This window comes from Mercenaria mercenaria, chromosome 14 (genome assembly GCF_021730395.1).
Source record: "Mercenaria mercenaria strain notata chromosome 14, MADL_Memer_1, whole genome shotgun sequence".
In the NCBI taxonomy this organism is placed as follows: Eukaryota; Metazoa; Mollusca; class Bivalvia; order Venerida; family Veneridae; genus Mercenaria; species Mercenaria mercenaria.
The window spans coordinates 57,285,246-57,305,626 of record NC_069374.1 but is presented as its reverse complement, the minus strand read 5'-3'; the positions used below and the strand labels follow the sequence as shown (position 1 = coordinate 57,305,626).

Genomic DNA, 20,381 nt, shown 5'->3' with positions numbered 1-20,381 from the left:
CATGTCCCATTTGTGCAGGAAGACGCGATTAAAAGAAAATAAACGACAATTTTACAAATTTATCCCCATCCATTCATTTTACTATCCTGTAAGAGTGACGAAATATTTTAGTACAAAACAGTGCGTCACTTTGACAAGATCGTTTACATACTGGACATCATATCACGTTACTTATAAAATATACGATGGTCGTTTGACAAAATAGTATGTCACTTTCACATAGTACATATGTTAGACATGATATACCCACTTAACAGTATTGCTTGCAAGTCAACATGATAACAGAGTAAATAACAAGACATAACGAGATCTTGAGAAGATACCATTCTCAAAAAAGCAGATTCCTCGTATTCATCAACATAAGATAGCTTTCGCTTTTCATATTTTACCAGGAATAGATCTCTCATCCGCTGTATGTCCCATTAACATTTCTGTCGGTGATCTTTGACGTAACACGTAAATATTTTGCATCCAAAGTTTAGCCATACTAAGATTGTAGATAAACCCATAATGGTTTAGCTAAAACGGAGTAAAATATCTAACAGTTGTCACATGAAAGTCTTGCTATGAAAATAAAAACGAGTTTAGGAGGGCTAACAATCATCCTGCAGCAGCATTATAAATATGATATTATTATGATTCCAGGGTTGCACATTCATTTACTGTTTCTGTCAATACCAATCACAAATGCAGGTGGGTATTTCGTATATTTATTTATTTGTTTTTTAATTCATGAAAGAAAAAGTCTTCTTTTAAAACCATACATGTATAGTTACCCAAATCATTACCGTGCTTACCTGAGTTCGTCTTTCCGTAAAAACTGGTAACGTTATCATCATCATCTTACTTCAGTAATCGCCTCACTCTAGAAGAGTATACTCGCGATATACTTCTAACGAAAGATGTCGTGTTTTATGTGCTTTTACATTAATACATGACATTGCTATATTCGATAGGCATTTGTGAAACATTTTACGAATATCTATAGAAACATATAGTATTTCATCTCAAGGAAGAGCTGCTATTTCGATCTTTTCAGTTCGTTCAGCATGATATTTATGTTATGTTATATGTATTGTTTGATAGCTCTGAGTATTGTTTTATCACAACTTTTAGATTTTTTAGTCTTTTAGCAGTGTAGATCATACAACGCCCCCCCCCCCCCCCCCCACCACCACCACCACCATTTCTTGATATTCAGATTTCCATTCCACATTCAAATTATAGTGTAGATATTTCTGCCCACTGTTTTTTTTTTTTGTTTTTTTTTCGTGCAAACCCATCACCTTAACTGGGGACCATATGGCGCTTAATCTGGAAATGAGCTCCGAGTTTCACTGGCGGCTCCATGTACACGGCCGTTTTAACAACTCTGTGGATGTCTCTATTTTTTTGTACATGCAACAAGTGCAAATACAGAGTTCTGCTCAACCCGCGGTTGTTGGCATTAGCAATGGAACATTAATATAGTTGTTATGTTTAGCGAACGAAGGTTCCATTTTTTCTATCTTCGTATTGTAAGATGGACCCTACTCCACATTGTGAACATTGTTATTACTTACAGAACCGCTTGAATGTTATTCATGTCTAATTGGCTGGGATGTTAGGGGCTGCAACACTACGATGACTTGTCAAAATGGCGAAGTGAGTACAAGATTAAATATATTACGATATATATAGAGTATGTTTCTTTAAATAGGAAACTGTCAGGTTGATATTATATTTTATTCAAATACTAGTGGCTGTTGGTACAAAATGATGTTTTTGTTTCGTTTCGTTATGATACCGAAGCTAAACACTATTTCAAAACTTGATTCTTTGTTCAGAGTGTTCAAAAAGCCAATTCTCAATCAAATGCAAATAAAAAATTAAAAATAATATTTAAATCAAATGCAATAGTTCACTTTTTAAAACTTTCGTATTGAAAAGGGCTAATTACAAAATGTCTTTAGAAAATAACAAAACATACATGTTTTGACAGGGATCTAACTCTGTGGACCGGGTCATTTTGTTCTTTAAATAAATATCTGACAGATTATTTTAAAAATGAAAAATGTCACAAAATGGTGCTTAATTTTTAGTCTGCTTGCGGTAAGTGTTTCTATTTTGCCTTAGCGGTAAGTGGTTCTATTTTGCCTTTGCGGCCAGAGTACAGCTAGATCAGACTGCACATCTGTGTAGGCCGATCATGGTCTGCACTGTCCGCTATTCAGTCATTAAATTTTCAGTGAACATCCCTTTGAATAAGAAGTGGAACTGCTAAAACTGAATGCTGAACCAATCTATTTTAGAAATTTAGCAGGGTAAAAGTTAAACGTAATTGACCACCTTTAATCATTTGCTAATTTGATTTGAAGCTGTTGCTCTATTCTTTCTTGTTTATCTTATTTTACTGGATCGTGTGGATACAGAGTACACTTTTCAAAATTGTTGGTGCTATTCTCCGCATAAACGTGTTCAAAAATTGATTTGGCACAACGCTTTTTTTTGTCAAATTAAAGGAAGCTATGAAAGTGTGCGACTTCATAAGTAAGCGTATTCGCGAAATATATTTTGAAACTAATGACATAAATAAAATGAATGTCACAAACTTTGACCATAGTTCTATGTTTTTATAAAGCATTTTGAATTAAAACAAAATCTATGTTATTTTATAGGTTTGCTTTGTGGATTTAATCAGTGCTGGAATGGGTATCTCTTATACGCTTGGCTGCTCTGCGGAAGAGGTATTATTTTAATAGTGTAAATTCAGAAATTCAGGAAAAATCAGTTATTGTAAAATTAAACAAAGAATTTAACATTCTTTCGGTAGTCTTTGTTTCTTTTGCAATTCAACGCACCATAAATACCAGTAAAATACTAAACCTCCACGAGTAAATACAAAACAAAGACGGTAAGCGCGTACACGTAAATTCCGGAGGAAGATCTTATGCAAAAGGATTGAACTGACAAGGATCTGCGAAAGTTTAAACTTTTTTTTCACCCTTTACATGTACGTCTTCTATACACGTCAAACATTTTTATTCGTTTTAATCGTTATAACTGCATTATATCAAGGCTTGTGGCGGTTATTTGGAGGTTGGAAAACCAATCAATCTGACTAAAGTACTTGATCTTCTAAACGAAGATCTGAGAACGACCCATTCACATTCGTCTTCTGTATATTTTGGATTTCCAGTATTGCTATTTTTATTTTATCCAATCAGACGACTTGTTCGAATGTCAATGAGTAAGAAAAATGTGCAGTCATTCCAGGGCTCGAACCCGGGACCCCTCGCTTACAAAGCAAGTGGCCTACCGACTGAGCTAACCGGCTATCTGATACATTATGACATAAAAATTGTAAATATCAAAAGTCAAGGCTACAGGTAGATTTGCAAGATGTTGTAAGTTAGGCTCTGATTGGCTAGCGAAAGGGTCGTCAGAACGAGGCAATGAATAGGTCGTTCTCAGATCCTATGCGTAGCGTAATAGGATATGTACTTTAGTCAGATTGGAAAACCAATATAGCTAATTCTTCGTAGATCAAGCATATCTAAATCATCGTCGTTATATCATTAGATATGTAATTTTACAACATCACTTTGCATAATTTATAAGTTTGTATGTACATATTTGACCAACACAATCCGTAACAAAGATTTTCTTGAATAGCGGATTTGTCTTGCCAGATGTAGAATGAACTACAGTATTTCAAAGGTTCTCGGGAGTGATAGTAGAAGTCTTTTGAATTTCGAAAATGTCTTATAAATGATCAATTTCATGGCCCCTAAATATACTTTTCCATTCACAATTTCGAAAAAGAAATATTTTAAGACATTTTACAATTTAAAGATTTACATGGATTTATTGCTTTAATGCTTATTAAGATATCCTGAAACTTTTATAACAATCCATTTAGAAATAAAATCAAATTTGTATCTTTGGTATAGAAATATTTTGAAATTTACAAGTTTAAAAACGATTTTGCTATATGACGATGAATTGAAAATCAATCGAGATATTTTGAGCATTTAAAAGTGTCTATCAGCCTCGGGGTTCTTTTGTATGATATGTAATATCAATGGTATTACCCTATCCTTTAGATGAAATAGGTGCGGGGGAAAGTGTGGAATATATATAACAACCACTATAACTATGATTGGGTGCCTTATAATTTCAGCATTGCAAAGATGGTTCGTTCGCACCGGTACCACCAGGTCTCATTCACCTCTGGAGTTGCTGTCAATACAATCTATGTAACAACCAAAACCTAGGTTAATCTTTTTGTTCGCTTACCTTCTGTTGTACAATTGACAAATGCATTAGTTGCTTTTCGGCGCTGCCAATCGTCTCAAAACACCTTTATTTGTTATTATTTGTAACAAGACGTGAATGGAGATAAAGAAAATCATGCAAAAATGCTAGATAAATAAGTACTAAAGCCACTGCGGGGAATCACAAGATCAAAATAATCTCTAAACCAAAAAAAAAAAAAATTGATGAATAATGTCGGAATATATTGAAGAATCTTTTGCTGTAAATCTAAGATACAGCCTATCATACACCAACATACATGTATCCTAAACCTACATAGATTTCGATCACAATCACCTTCTGGTTATCTGGAACACTTCAATAAACTGATACTACTTATTTTCCTTAGTGTTTGTAATTATAGGATATCTATCATTAATGTCAACTCCATGATAATTTAACAATTTTCATTTCTGATATGGCTATGTTTAAATTTCATATCTTATCATGACAGGAAATTTATTCATGTTCTTCAAAATATAACTTTGGTTTAGAGATTATTTTGATCATGTGATTCCCCACAGTGAAAACTAAGGGGGAAGAAAAGGTCGTTCAACAAAACCTGCAGTTTTTCAATATCCGACTGCCTGTAAATGGACATACAAAACGTATACTGTAAAAGCAGAAATTTTCGCGAGGGTTTATTTTTTACTATAATCGCGAGGCCCTTTATCTGTCAAAAATTAATCCTTGAGAAAATACTTACCATTAGTATAATTCAAATTCAAGTAGTAGTTTTACGATTTTGCGAATATCAAACCTCGCAAACAACTCTCAGATTCAAATTCGCGAAATTTTGACCCAGCGGAAATATGTGCTTATACAGTGGTGTGTTTGCACTTAAAAAGACAAATGCAAATCTATGTTAAAGTTAAACCAATTTCTCCACATAAAAAAGGCACTGTTTCCGGAAAGATTATTTTCCTAATGCTGTGTCTCATTTTTATATGCAAATTCTTTTTATTCAGGGACATAAACTTACTACGTTTAGAATAATGTAATATGATTTTTATTTGGAGGTCTTCAGTACAAGTTTGACTGTATTGCAAACACTTAATAGCTCTTCTTTCAGGTCCGCCTGGTCCCTGGTCAGAATGGGGACCCTGGTCTCCATGTGATGTCACCTGCGGAAACGGAACACGATCTCGCGACAGACATTGCATTACTGGGCCGCCAGGTTCTTGTTCTGGAAATAGTACAGAAACTGAGCATTGTCAACAGGACCCATGTCAGGGTAGGCATTCGTCCTTGGAAATAAGCACAACTCAACAAGTGTTATTTGCTGGAAATATTTTAAATATTCAGTCTGAAATATGCTCGCATGATAGACAAATCCGTTTAGTATGAAAACTGGGCCTTTATCACGGAGTCGTTATTACATATTGTGTAATAGAACAAACAGCCCGGGGAAAGCGGTTGCGGGCTTTAGCATGCATTCCAATCGAACATTGGTATATTTGTAATGTTTATCGAACGAAGTTTCCATTTTTTCTATATTCGTATTGTAAGATGGACTCTACTCCACATTGTGAACATTGTTATTACTTACAGAACCGCTTGACTGTTATTCATGTCTAATTGGCTGGGATGTTAGGGGCTGCAACACTACGATGACATGTCAACATGGCGACGTGAGTACAAGATTAAATATATTACGATATCTATAGAGTATGTTTCTTTAGATAGGAAACTGTCAGGTTGATAATATATTTTATTCAAATACTAGTGGCTGTTAGTACAAAATGATGTTTTTGTTTCGTTTCGTTATGATATCAAAAAACACTTTACCTGTTGTTTTCTAGCGTTTTTATCAATTCTAAAAATGTTTGCATAATTTTTTCAAGATTATGTATTTAAAATGAAAGGAAAGTGCCATTAAAATTTGCGCTAAAAATAACATAACAACATACATATTTATTAGTAATACGAGTGAAAACTATTTGACCGCTGGTTTAATAACATACATATTTATAACGAAGATTCTATTTCCTCCTAAAGCGTAAATTAAACGCTTGTACAAAATGATAACATGTAGATCACATAATTCCATTATATCTATAGATAGCCAAAGTCTGTCCCTTTTAAAGGTGGTTAATCAGATTTTGATCAAGTAATGGTCATTATCATTTTTGTGTTCACTATCTGCTTTATGTACATGATGTATATTAAATTTCAACGGGTGGGTTTTCAAAATTTGATTTTCCTGTTCTTGTTGGAGTTATTTCAGCATATGTTTATATTTCATAAACATACTTTGTCTAAGAAATCATATAAGTATACGAACCATTGGTTTTATTTAACAATTCTTTACGAAGCCAAATTTCATTAGAAATGCATATGTGTGTTATTATATCATGACCTTTCTTTAACTGTCTTGGTTGCGCAACCAGGATGGATTGGAAATATAAGAATAACGAAGCTAAACACTATTTCGAGACTTGATTCTTTGTTCAGAGTGTTGAAATAGCCAATTCTAAATTAAATGCAAATGTGAAATAAGAAATAATATTAAAATCAAATGCAACACTTTACTTACTTTTTAAAACTTTCGTATTGAAGGAGGGTGGTGGTGGAGGTAACTACAAAATGCCTTTAGATAATAACAAAACATACATTTTTGAAAGGGATCTAACTCTATTTTAGTTCTTTAAATAAATCACTGACAGATAATTCTAAAAACAAAAAAAAAATGTATAAAATTGTGCTTCATTTTTAGCCTGCTGGCGGTAAGTGGTTTTGCTTTTGTGGCCAGAGCAGACAAGATCAGCCTGTACATCTGTGCAGGCTGATCATGGCCTGCACTGTTCGCTATTCAGTCAGTAAATTTTCAGGAACATCTCTTTGAATTAGAAGTGGAACTGGTAAAATTGAATGCTAGACCAATCCATTTTAGAAATTTAGCAGGGTAAAAGTTAAATGTGATTGACCACCTTTAATCACATGCTAACTTGATTTAGGCTGTTGTTCTATTCTGTCTTGTTTGACTTATTTTCCTGGATCGTGTGAATACACAGTACACTTCTAAAGATTGTTGATGCCATTTTCCTCATAAACGTGTTCACAAATTGATTGGACGCAATGCTTTTTGTCACATAATAGGAAGCAATGATAGGGCGCGGCTTCATAAATAATCGTATTCGCGAAATACATTTTGAAATTAATGATCTAAGTAAAATCAATGTCACAAACTCTGAGCATAGTATTCATGTATAATGATGATGTATTCCGTGATTTTTTAAAAATCATTTTGAATTAAAAGAAAATCTATGTTGTTTTTTTAGGTTTGCTTTGTGGATTTAATCAGTGCTGGAATGGGTATCTCTTATACGCTTGGCTGCTCTGCGGAAGAGGTATTATTGTTATAGTGTAAAATAAGAAATTCAAGAGAAATCAGAGTTATTGTAAAATGAAACAAAGAATTTAACATTCTTTCGGTAGTCTTTTTTTCTTTTGCAATTCAACGCACCATAAATACCAGTAAAACACTAAACCTCCACGAGTTAATACAAAACAAAGACGGCAAGCGCGTACATGCAAATTCCAGAGCAAGATCTTATGCAAAATATTGAATAGACACAGATCTGTGGAAGTTTAAACTTTCTTTTTGCCCTTTACATGTACGACTTCTAGACACGTCAAACATTTTTATTCGTTTTAATCGTTATAACTACATTATATCAAGGCTTGTGGCGGTTATTTGGAGGTTGGAAAACCAATATAGCTAATTCTTCCTAGATCAAGCATATCTAAATCATCGTCGTTATATCATTAAATATGTGATTTTACAACATCACTTTGCATATTTTATAAGTTTGTATGTACATATTTGATCAACACAATCCGTAACAAAGATTTTTTTGAATAGCGGATTTGTCTTGCAAGATGTAGAATGAACTACAGTATTTCAAAGGTTCTCGGGAGTGATAGTAGAAGCCTTTTGAATTTCGAAAATGTCTTATAAATGATCAATTTCATGGCCCCTAAATATACTTTTCCATTCACAATTTCGAAAAAGAAATATTTTAAGACATTTTACAATTTAAAGATTTACATGGATTTATTGCTTTAATGCTGATTAAGATATCCTGAAACTTTTATAACAATCCATTTAGAAATAAAATCAAATTTGTATCTTTGGTATAGAAATAGGTTGAAATTTAGATATTTTGAGCATTTAAAAGTGTCTACCATTCTCGGGGTTCTTTTGTATGATATGTTATATCAATGGTATTACCCTATCCTTTAGATGAAATAGGGGCGGGGGAAAGTGTGGTATATATATATATATAACAACCACTATAACTATGATTGGGTGCCTTATAATTTCAGCATTGCAAAGATGGTTCGTTCGCACCGGTACCACCAGGTCTCATTCACCTCTGGAGTTGCTGTCATTACAATCTATGTAACAACCAAAACCTAGGTCAATCTTCTTGTCCGCTTACCTTCTGTTGTACAACTGACAAATGCATTAGTTGATTTTCGGCGCTGCCAATCGTCTCAAAATACCGTTTTTTGTTATTATTTGTAACAAGACGTGAATTGAGATAAGCAAATCATGCAAAAATGCTAGATAAATAAGTACTAAAACTAAAAGTCGGTTAAAAAAGTCATTCAACAAAACTTGCAATTTTTCAATATCCGACCTCATGTAAATGGACATACAAAACGTATACTGTAAAAGCAGAAATTTTCGCGAGGGTTTATTTTTTACTATAATCGCGAGGCCCTTTATCTGTCGAAAATTAATCCTTACGAAAATACTTACCATTAGTATAATTCAAATTCAAATAGTAGTTTTACGATTTTGCGAATATCAAACATCGCAAACAAACTCTCAGATTCAAATTCGCGATATTTTGACCCAGCGAAAATATGTGCTTATACAGTGGTTTGTTTGCACTTAAAAAACAAATTCAAATATATTTTAAAGTAAATCCCAATCCTCCATAAAAAACACTGTTTGCGGAAAGATTGTTTTCCTAATGCTGTGTCTCTTTATAACATGCAAATTCTCTTTATTCAGGAACATAAACTTACTACGTTTAGAATAATGTAATATGATTTTTATTTGGAGGTCTTCAGTACAAGTTTGACTGTATTGCAAACACTTACTAACACTTCTTTCAGGTCCACCTGGTCTCTGGTCAGAATGGGGACCTTGGTCTCCATGCGACGTCACCTGCGGAAACGGAACACGATCTCGCGACAGACATTGCATTACTGGGCCGCCAGGTTCTTGTTCTGGAAATAGTACAGAAACTGAGCATTGTCAACAGGACCCATGTCAGGGTAGGCATTCGTCCTTGGAAATAAGCACAACTCAACAAGTGTTATTTGCTAGAAAGCTCGCATAATCAACAAATCCGTTTAGTATGAAAACTGGGCCTTTATCATGAAGTCGTTAGTACATACTGTGTAATTGAACAGCCCGGAGAAAGCGGTTGCGGGCTTTAGCATGCATTCTAATCGAACATTGATATATTTGTTATCATGTTTATCGAACGAAGTTTCCATTTTTTCTATCTTCGTATTGTAAGATGGATTCTACTCCACATTGTGAACATTGTTATTACTTACAGAACCGCTTGAATGTTATTCATGTCTAATTGGCTGGGATGTTAGGGGCTGCAACACTACGATGACATGTCAACATGGTGACGTGAGTACAAGATTAAATATATTACGATATCTATAGAGTATGTTTCTTTAGATAGGAAACTGTCAGGTTGATAATATATTTTATTCAAATACTAGTGGCTGTTGGTACAAAATGATGTTGTTTCTTTTTGTCGTTTCGTTATGATATCTAAAGGCACTTTACCTGTTGTTTCTAGCGTTTTTATCAATTCTAAAAATGTTTGCATAATTTTTTCAAGATTATGTATTTAAAAAGAAAGGAAAGTGCCATTAAAATTTGCGCTAAAAATAACAATACGAGTGAAAACTATTTGACCGCTGGTTTAATAACATACATATTTTATAACGAAGATTCTATTTCCTCCTAAAGCGTAAATTAAACGCTTGTACTAAATGATAACATGTAGATCACATAATTCCATTATATCTATAGATAGCCAAAAGTCTGTCCCTTTTAAAGGTGGTTAATCAGATTTTGATCAAGTAATGGTCTTGGTCAAACGTTTAACAAATGGTTATTATCATTTTTGTGTTCACTATCTGCTTTATGTACATGATGTATATTAACTTTCAACGGGTGGGTTTTCAAAATTTGATTTTCCTGTTCTTGTTGGAGTTATTTCAGCATATGTTTATATTTCATAAACATACTTTGTCTAAGAAATCATATGAGTATACGAACAATTGGTTTTATTTAACAATTCTTTACGAAGCCAGTCATTAGAAATGCATGTGTGTAATTATATCATGACCTTTCTTTAACTGTCTTGGTTGCGCAACCAGGATGGATAGGAAATATAAGAATAACGAAGCTAAACACTATTTCGAGACTTGATTCTTTGTTCAGAGTGTTGAAATAGCCAATTCTAAATTAAATGCAAATGTGAAATTAGAAATAATATTAAAATCAAATGCAACACTTTACTTTTTAAAACTTTCGTACTGAAGGAGGGTGGTGGTGGAGGTAACTACAAAATGCCTTTAGATAATAACAAAACATACATTTTTGAAAGGGATCTTACGCTATTTTTGTTCTTTAAATAAATCACTGACAGATAATTCTAAAAATAAAAAAAATGTATAAAATGGTGTTTCGTTTTTAGCCTGCTGGCGGTAAATGGTTTTGCCTTTGTGGCCAGAGCAGACCAAGATCAGCCTGTACATCTGTGCAGGCTGATCATGGTCTGCACTGTACGCTATTCAGTCAGTAAATTTTCAGGAACATCTCTTTGAATTAGAAGTGGAACTGGTAAAATTGAATGCTAGACCAATCCATTTTAGAAATTTAGCAGGGTAAAAGTTAAATGTGATTGACCACCTTTATTTATTTAATCATATGCTAACTTAATTTGAAGCTGTTGTTCTATTCTGTCTTGTTTGACTTATTTTCCTGGATCGTGTGAATACACAGTACACTTCTAAAAATTGTCTGCGCCATTTTTTCGTCATAAACGTGTTCACAGATTGATTGGACGCAATGCTATTTGTCACATAATAGGAAGCAATAATAAGGCGCGGTATCATAAATAATCGTATTCGCGAAATACAATTTGAAATTAATGATCTAAATAAAATCAATGTCACAAACTTTGACCATAGTATTCATGCATAATGATAATGTATTCTGTGTTTTTAAAAAACATTTTGAATTAAAAGAAAATCTATGTTGTTTTTTTTAGGTTTGCTTTGTGGATTTAATCAGTGCTGGAATGGGTATTTCTTATACGCTTGGCTGCTCTGCGGAAGAGGTATTATTGTTATAGACTGTAAAATCAGAACTTCAAGAGAAATCACAGTTATTGTAAAATTAAACAAAGAATTTAACATTCTTTCGGTAGTCTTTGTTTCTTTTACAATTCAACGCACCATAAATACCAGTAAAATACTAAACCTCCACGAGTAAATACAAAACAAAGACGACAAGCGCGTACATGCAAATTCCAGAGCAAGATCTTATGCAAAAGGATTTAATAGACACAGATCTGCAGAAGATTAAACTTTCTTTTAGTCCTTTACATGTACGTCTTCTAAACACGTCAAACATTTTTATTCGTTTTAATCGTTATAACTGCATTATATCAAGGCTTGTGGCGGTTATTTGGAGGTTGGAAAACCAATATAGCTAATTCTTCGTAGATCAAGCATATCTATATCATCGTCGATATATCATTAATTATGTGATTTTACAACAACATTTTGCATATTTTATATGTTTGTATGTACATATTTGATCAACACAATCCGTAACAAAGATTTTTTTGAATAGCGGATTTGTCTTGCCAGATGTAGAATGAACTACAGTATTTCAAAGGTTCTCGGGAGTGATAGTAGAAGCCTTTTGAATTTCGAAAATGTCTTATAAATGATCAATTTCATGGCCCCTAAATATACTTTTCCATTCACAATTTCGAAAAAGAAATATTTTAAGACATTTTACAATTTAAAGATTTGCATGGATTTATTGCTTTAATGCTAATTAAGATATCCTGAAACTTTTATAACAATCCATTTAGAAATAAAATCAAATTTGTATCTTTTGTATCAAAAAAGGTTGAAATTTACAAGTTTAAAACGATTTCGCTATATGACGTTGAATTGAAAATCAGTCGAGATATTTTGAGCATTTAAAAGTGTCTACTACCAGCCTCGGGGTTCTTTTGTATGATATGTAATATCAGTGGTATAACCCTATCTTTTAGATGAAATAGGGGCGAGGGAAAGTGTTGAATATATATTTTCAGCATTGCAAAGATGGTTCGTTCGCACCGGTACCACCAGGTCTAATCCACCTCTGGAGTTGCTGTCATTACAATCTATGTAACAACCAAAACCTAGGTTAATCTTTTTATTCGCTTACATTCTGTTGTACAACTGACAAATGCATAAGTTGGTTTTCGGCGCTGCCATACCGTTTCAAAACACCGTTTTTTGTTATTATTTGTAACAAGACGTGAATGGAGATAAGCAAATCATGCAAAAATGCTAGATAAATAAGTACTAAAACTAAAAGTAGGGTAAACAAATCGTTCAACAAAACTTGCAATTTTTCAATATCCGACTGCATGTAAATGGACATACAAAACGGATACTGTAAAAGCAGAAATTTTCGCGAGTGTTTATTTTTTGCTATAATCGCGAGGCCCTCTATCTGTCGAAAATTAATCTTGCGAAAATACTTACCATTAGTATAATTCAAATTCAGGTAGTATTTTTACGATTTTGCGAATGTCAAACATCACAAACAAACTCAGTTTCAAGTTCGCGAAATTTTGACCCAGCGAAAATTTCCGTTATACAGTAGTGTGTTTGCGCTTAAAAAGACAAATTCAAATATATTTTAAAGTAAAACCAAATCCTCCATAAAAAAACACTGTTTGCGGAAAGATTGTTTTCTTAATGCTGTGTCTCTTTATTACATGCAAATTCTCTTTATTCAGGAACATAAACTTACTACGTTTAGAATAATGTAATATGATTTTTATTTCCAAGTCTTCAGTACAAGTTTGACTGTATTGCATACACTTACTAACTCTTCTTTCAGGTCCACCTGGTCTCTGGTCAGAATGGGGACCTTGGTCTCAATGCGACGTCACCTGCGGAAACGGAACACGATCTCGCGACAGACATTGCATTACTGGGCCGCCAGGTTCTTGTTCTGGAAATAGTACAGAAATTGAGCATTGTCAACAGGACCCATGTCAGGGTAGACATTCGTCCTTAGAAATAAGCACATCTCAACAAGTGTTATTTGCTAGAAAGTTTTTAAATATTCAGTCTGAAATATGCTGGCATGATAGAAAAATCCGTTTAGTATGAAAACTGGGCTTTTATCACGAATTCGTTATTATATATTGTGTAATAGAACGTACAGCCGTACACTAAAAACGATATTTTATTTATGGCGACTAGTTTGATATTTAGAAGAACTTTGTTTAAAGGAAAAAGATTGTTATGTGTGTTATCGTTCTGATTTTTTAAACATATGCGTATATTTTGCTGTATTAAGCCGCAGTTGTGATAAAAATTACTTGTCGTTCCATTAAAAAATCATTGCTTTACAGAACCTCTGGAATGTTATTCATGCGTAGTTGGATGGGTTGTTAGCGGCTGCAACACTACAACGACATGTCAGTCTGACGAAGCTAGTATAAATAATGGATATGTGTTTGTCTTTAAGCTTCTTCTACAAACGTTTGATAACGTAACGTCATTTAATATCCGGAAAACGTAGAATAAAGCCTGGTGGAAAGCATTAACTTAAAGGAAAAATGATACTTAAATCGTTACACCAAAACTAGTAAATAATTTTAGAAATGTAGAACTTTGAATCCAATGTAATAACAATCAACTAATTTGCTTGAATAAGCAAGGATATGATGACCAAGATTGCCAACCAAGAAGTTAAAGATGGTATAACCTTACCTTACATGTATTAAGTTTGAATCATTGGCTGCAGTAACGTACTTGAAAATATGTTGCAACAAAATATTCACTGTATTGTTAATCCAATACGAGAACGAAAGACAAACTAATACGTTCAAAGTACAGTAACGAAATAATAATATCCATTGAAAACAAATGCAGGCGAGATAATCTTGACATCAACATCGCAAATCGCACATCTGAACGCAATGTCTTCATTACAAAAGAACGTACATGTACTCCACGTTGCATAATTTAAACGAATCACAGTCTAAACATACCAATGTTATATTTCTATTTCTAAAGTAAAGATTTCAGTCCTTTATTTATCATAAAACCCCTTTACTTGTATCTGGTATTATTTACGCAGATATGCTGCTTTCGTTTCTATAGAGACACACTACGTATGTTGCGATGTCCACAAACAGGAAACATCGCAAGTTATTGTACAAATCGCAGAATCGATGAGTTATAACCTTGTTTGAAACTAGTTGTTATCAAATGTTTGAGTTATCAGATAATATAAAGTATTTGTACTAATTTTCAAGGTCTGCTTCGTGGATTACATCAGCGCTGGAATGGGTATTACATATACGCTCGGTTGCTCTGCTGAAGAGGTATTAATTATGTTGTTATAAGGTATTATATATAGTGTTACTACCGTTATGCTATGGGCAAAGCATCGATTCCGTTTCACTTCTATACATTATAAGTTTCATTTATGGTACTTTTAATTACACCGATTTGGACAATGTAGCCACTGATTGCGGAGTAATTACACATTACTTTGAACAAGTATATGTATAGTACGAACTGAAGAGACATTTCCAGCTAGGGTCCTTTATCTGTTTGTTTTGTGATTCTATGAACATAAGAACGTCCAAGAACCCCAACTGCTTTTCAAAATAGTCAGTCTTCAATAGAACATCCTTTGCAAAGAGCAATTATACGTAAACAAAAATGTGATAATAAACTAACTTAAACAAATATCGATCACCTAGCTACATGCTATCTATACAATTCTTTGATTTCTGAGAGAAACTTGCTTTGAGTGTGACAACTGATAAATGTCTAAACTCTTTCGAAACAGAAATTTGCATGTTACGTTTTGCAAAAAAAACTCATGTTGTCAGTACAAATATTCTTAAACCGTCAAGTCAAGACGATTGCGAAGTATAGCTTCCGTGATATTTTAATGCTTATAAACATGATGTTCCGAATGCTCTGATATAATTGTTTTTTAAGCATTTTGGTCACATTTGGTTAAAATGTTACAGTTGAATGAATATCAATAAAAGTGTCTTATGAAACTAACATCAAATTCTGTGGTACAGCCGTATATGTATAGTAATACAACATAACTGATCCTGTGTGATGCAAGTCAACTTGTACATGTATGATTCAGAAAACAGTTTGACATTTATTTTAACTGATTAGGAAGGAAAAGCGTAACAAAAATAACAATTATCCTGTAATTGAAATTTACAGATTATTGTAGTGACAAAAACCACTTATGCTATTTCATTTATTATTTCAGCATTGCAAAGACGGTTCATTCGCACCAATACCACCAGGCCTCATTCACATGTGGAGCTGCTGCCATTCAGATCTGTGTAACAAGTACAATCTAGGTAAAAACATTGCTGCGTGTCTAAATATATAAAGTGTTATTTGCCCTGAAGAGTTATAAACGAAACCGGTAGGCAAATATAATGTAACTCATGTATATATATATGTGTGTGTGTGTCTGGGCGTGTGTGTGTGTGTGTGTGTGTGTGTGTGTGTGTGTGTGTACGTGCGTGCGTGTGACTCGAAGATGATGGAAACTAAACACATCACTTAAAACATTTAACTTTAACACACCAATTATACCTCGTGGTTGCGTTTAATGTATGAAATATATCACAAATATTTGGTCTGACTTCGACGCCTTCATATTGTGTCAAATATAGAACTATCTTATAGTAATATACAAACATTAAAAAAGTTAAATGTGATTATTTTTAATTCTTGGTGAAAACAAATCTAGGGAAGATACAAATTGAAAACTGATTAATTGACGAAAATATGATTTTTCGCGATCGAAATACAATGTACATACATGAAAGTGGACGCAAAACCTCGACAAAATAGTTAAGGTTGTACTTTGAGCTAAAATCAAATGTTGTCGTTAGAATAGATGCTAACATTTGAAGGTAAGACGATAAATGGTACTTTATCTTCTTGTTAAAACGCGAAACTGTTCTACTATAGAAATTATATGTGATATTTGTTTTGAGGCAGTATTTGATATCTACTTGTTCATTGTAAATCACCTATTCGCTTTCTTTAAGGGCCGCCTGGTGGCTGGTCAGACTGGGGTCCGTGGTCTTCATGTGACGTCACCTGCGGAAACGGAACACGATCTCGCGACAGACATTGCGTTATAGGGACACCAGGTTCTTGCTCCGGAAGTAGTACAGAAACTGAGCATTGTCAAGAGGAGCCATGTCAGGGTAGGCATGTTTCCCTACTGGGAAGGAATTAAACAGTTAAAACATTTGCAGTTAAAAGCATGTTGCATTAGTAAATCTGAAATACATGTATGTACGTTCACATATTATTCTTACAAAAACAAAAGAAACAAAATCATCAATATCAACCACTCTCTTTAAGAACGGAATCTTCAAACGAAAATAAGATTGATGTTGAATACCATGTGACCGATTTTGAATTTATCATGTTACTTTACACAGACCTACTTGAATGTTTTTCATGCACACTCGGACTGGATGTTAACGAGTGCAAAGCGACATCCACGTGTCAGCCTGGAGAAGTGAGTACAAAGAGAATTTTTTAGGCATTTTGTGTAGCCTGATACCATTTATATAATGTGGAACAACTTGATATACATTACATTTAGAAGATAACATCAGTTATAGTTAAAGTGTTAAACTGATATTTTACCAATCATTTTAAGTGCTCGAATTTGCCTTGGTCACGTATATTGGACCATCTATTCCATGATTTGATTTAACCATATTTTGTTGCTCATATATACATGCAAATAGATATATAGAACTACAAAAATACAAAGGCAAATGGGTTGGGCAACAGGTTCTAATATATTCCATGAAAATGGCAAATTTTAATAACTTTTACATATGGTATTCTCTATCGACTTGTTTAATTTTAACCGTACAGTCACACCTTCTGCGCATGCATACCTATATTAAACTGGTAAAATCTGCTAGACATGTAATTGCCACACTGTAAAACAATACATTTTCTTATGTATTGGTTTTAAATTCTGTTGCCCTTATATTGTCTACCTGTCTATTGGCGGTAAACTGGACCACTTTTGAAAAATATATGGCAGGTAAACATTTATGAAAATGGCTGATCATGGGGACAACCATTTTAGTGTATCAATGGTATCAATGACGTCACTTAGCAAATAACCATTAAGATAGATCAACTTCCATTTTTTCTTGTGTTTAAGATTAAAACATGGGGAATATTTTCATTATACAGCTGGGAAAGGTAAAGAAACTGTTTTACAGAAATATGTAAATACAATTCAAATATTTATTTAGAAATTAAATAGTTCCGCCATTTTGTTTAAGGTTGCGTTGCTAGGGAAACAAAATGTCTGCCATTAGATCAAATATTGAACCTTTAATTATTAACTTATTTGTTTGCCTGATTTTGAAAATACCTTCCCCTCTTTAAATAATTTAAGAAATCCTAGCAGACGGAATTAAATTACGAACACCATTTCTTTTCCCTTTAAGGTTTGCTTTGTGGAATCCAGTAGTAGCGGACAGTTTATTTCATATAAGCTCGGCTGCGCCAAGAAAGAGGTAATATTTAATACTAAGTCTCACATATACATTGCAGTTTATGGTTATTATTGAGGAAGGCAGATGTAACTGTACCCAGTGCCTAATGTGTAGTATATTTCTAGTACACATTATGTTATTTGCTTCACACAATCATTTAACCAGGTGTGTATCAGGTAAGTATAGAATGAAACATTTTGAAAGAAGATTCTGGAAAACCATATAACAATCCAGACTTTAGAAATAATTAAAACAACCTGTTTGTCAGTATTGTGTTAGAATATTCTAGACCACCATAGTATATAAACTACTCATAAAGTTGTCTCAAATCTAGGTCAGTAAAAAATGAATTATCAATAAAGCCTGAAGGGAATGGCATGTACTAGGCATTGTAACTGAAAATACAAACTTCAAGTAGGAGCTTTCTATATCAAATATATGTGTAGTTAACTGCATCAAAATACAAGGACTGAAAAAATTATTAAAATATCATTTCCTGAAAAAGAGTTATTTGAGCTGAAAAAAAAATGATCCTGGATGAAATATTTGGAAAAAATGGAGACAACTCCGCAAACACTTTATGATAGGCTTAGGTGACTATTGACCTTGAACCTCATTACAAACTATGGACTTTTTACCTCTAATCATGAAAAAAGCATGCATACTTCCACATGGATTAGCAACCTGAATAAAAAACTATGTAAAGATCAAATAATTAATTGCCCTGGGGAGTTATGGTGAAACTTGTCAACAAACAGAAGATTTTTTTAAAAAGTCAAAACCCACAGAATTGCACAAGGTGAAATATGTTGAAAAGGCTACTGCTGGATAGAGAACGATCTCAACTACCCATACATATGCGTCAAAGTATGGGAAAAATATCTAGAAATATGAGAAAATCGAAGAAATCAATTTCAAGACTGTTGGATGCATAACTGTGTAATCATACATGGCATTTATCATAGATAGGTTACTTTTCCTTTGCACTGATATAACATGGGCAGGATAAGGATTAAGAAACGGTGTTAACTCAACAATTTCACTATATAAACGGATTGTTTCCCTTGTGTAAAGAAGGTATAGGGTAAGTCTCTACATGTACATAACAACTAAAATAATAAATACTTAAAAAAAATTCCATTTTATTTCAGCTCTGCAAAGACGGTTCGTTCCCACAGGTATCCCAAGGATTCCATCCTCAACGGAGCTGCTGTCATTCAAATAAATGCAATAAGCACATGCTTGGTTAACATGGTTTAACTCTTGTTTATTGTAAAAGCTGTTAGAAACGCAAGTAAAGCATTTCTGATGCTAAATAGTGATGTTCGATTTTTGCCAATAAGGCATTGTATATGAATGACAAGCCAGAGACTTCCTTCGTTTTGCGGACACCTCAGTCGCTGGCCTGCGGTCAATCCTACGATTTACCACAAAGAAGAAGTCCTGGATGCCTTTATTTATTTACCATCGAAATAATAGCTCAGTTCGACGATATTCCAGATATGTTTTGAAACAAATTGTTTCGTTTTGCAGGATCCCAATCATGGTGCTGTCATCAAGTATGTAAACAAGATTGATCCTTATCTTTATATTATCATAGTTGTTAACCCCATCTGTATAGATCTAGGTTATTTTCTTTATCTATATAAGCCGCCATTTTGGAATCGGTGCGGTCAATTTTTGAAATCAGTCGGGCGTGGAGTAAACGGTGTGTTTATATATCTATCCTGTAGCAGACGATTACCTAACAATAGGGAGCCGCTACCCCGAAGTGAGTCATCGAGAAACAATAGGTGGAGCCTAAACGTGTTCCGACACGTTCATGGAGAACAATAGAGCTCCTTTATTATAAACAACAGGACGAATTCTATTTCAAGGACCCCTCCCAGTTTCACTTTATATTGCTACTATCTATTCAACTTAACCCCAAAATAAAGAACGTTAAATTAGTGAATTAGGGTCAATTTTGACGATCTGGGTATTTAACATTTTGGTAAGCCCGAGTGGTGTTCATTTCGAAAAGCTGATCCTCGACCGGAAATGACGTCATCAAAATGCAAAGTCATCGTAGAGGCTCGGGACCGGCATCATTGGAAAGGTCTTGTTGAGTAGGTTCAGAAAATATATATTATGAGTCTATCACATATGATTTTCTAGATATCGGGGTTTAAAACGAAATCATTCATGCGTTACAACCCGGTT

The 20,381-nt window shown here is 33.7% G+C and overlaps 1 protein-coding gene across 1 annotated transcript; it reads left to right on the top strand.

The window, feature by feature from the left end:
- The first annotated feature begins 651 nt into the window (after positions 1-651).
- On the top strand, positions 652-19,487 carry LOC123527885 (SCO-spondin-like). Its single transcript, XM_045307598.2, has 19 exons — positions 652-693; positions 1,565-1,644; positions 2,658-2,726; positions 4,163-4,256; positions 5,369-5,530; positions 5,848-5,927; positions 7,578-7,646; positions 8,626-8,719; positions 9,427-9,588; positions 9,879-9,958; positions 11,616-11,684; positions 12,678-12,771; positions 13,478-13,639; positions 13,998-14,975; positions 15,896-15,989; positions 16,692-16,853; positions 17,094-17,173; positions 18,132-18,200; positions 19,331-19,487. The coding sequence occupies exons 2-14, from the start codon at positions 1,624-1,626 to the stop codon at positions 14,165-14,167; spliced, it is 1,326 nt and encodes a 441-aa protein (XP_045163533.2). The 5' UTR covers positions 652-693; positions 1,565-1,623; the 3' UTR covers positions 14,168-14,975; positions 15,896-15,989; positions 16,692-16,853; positions 17,094-17,173; positions 18,132-18,200; positions 19,331-19,487.
- Positions 19,488-20,381: the final 894 nt, after the last annotated feature.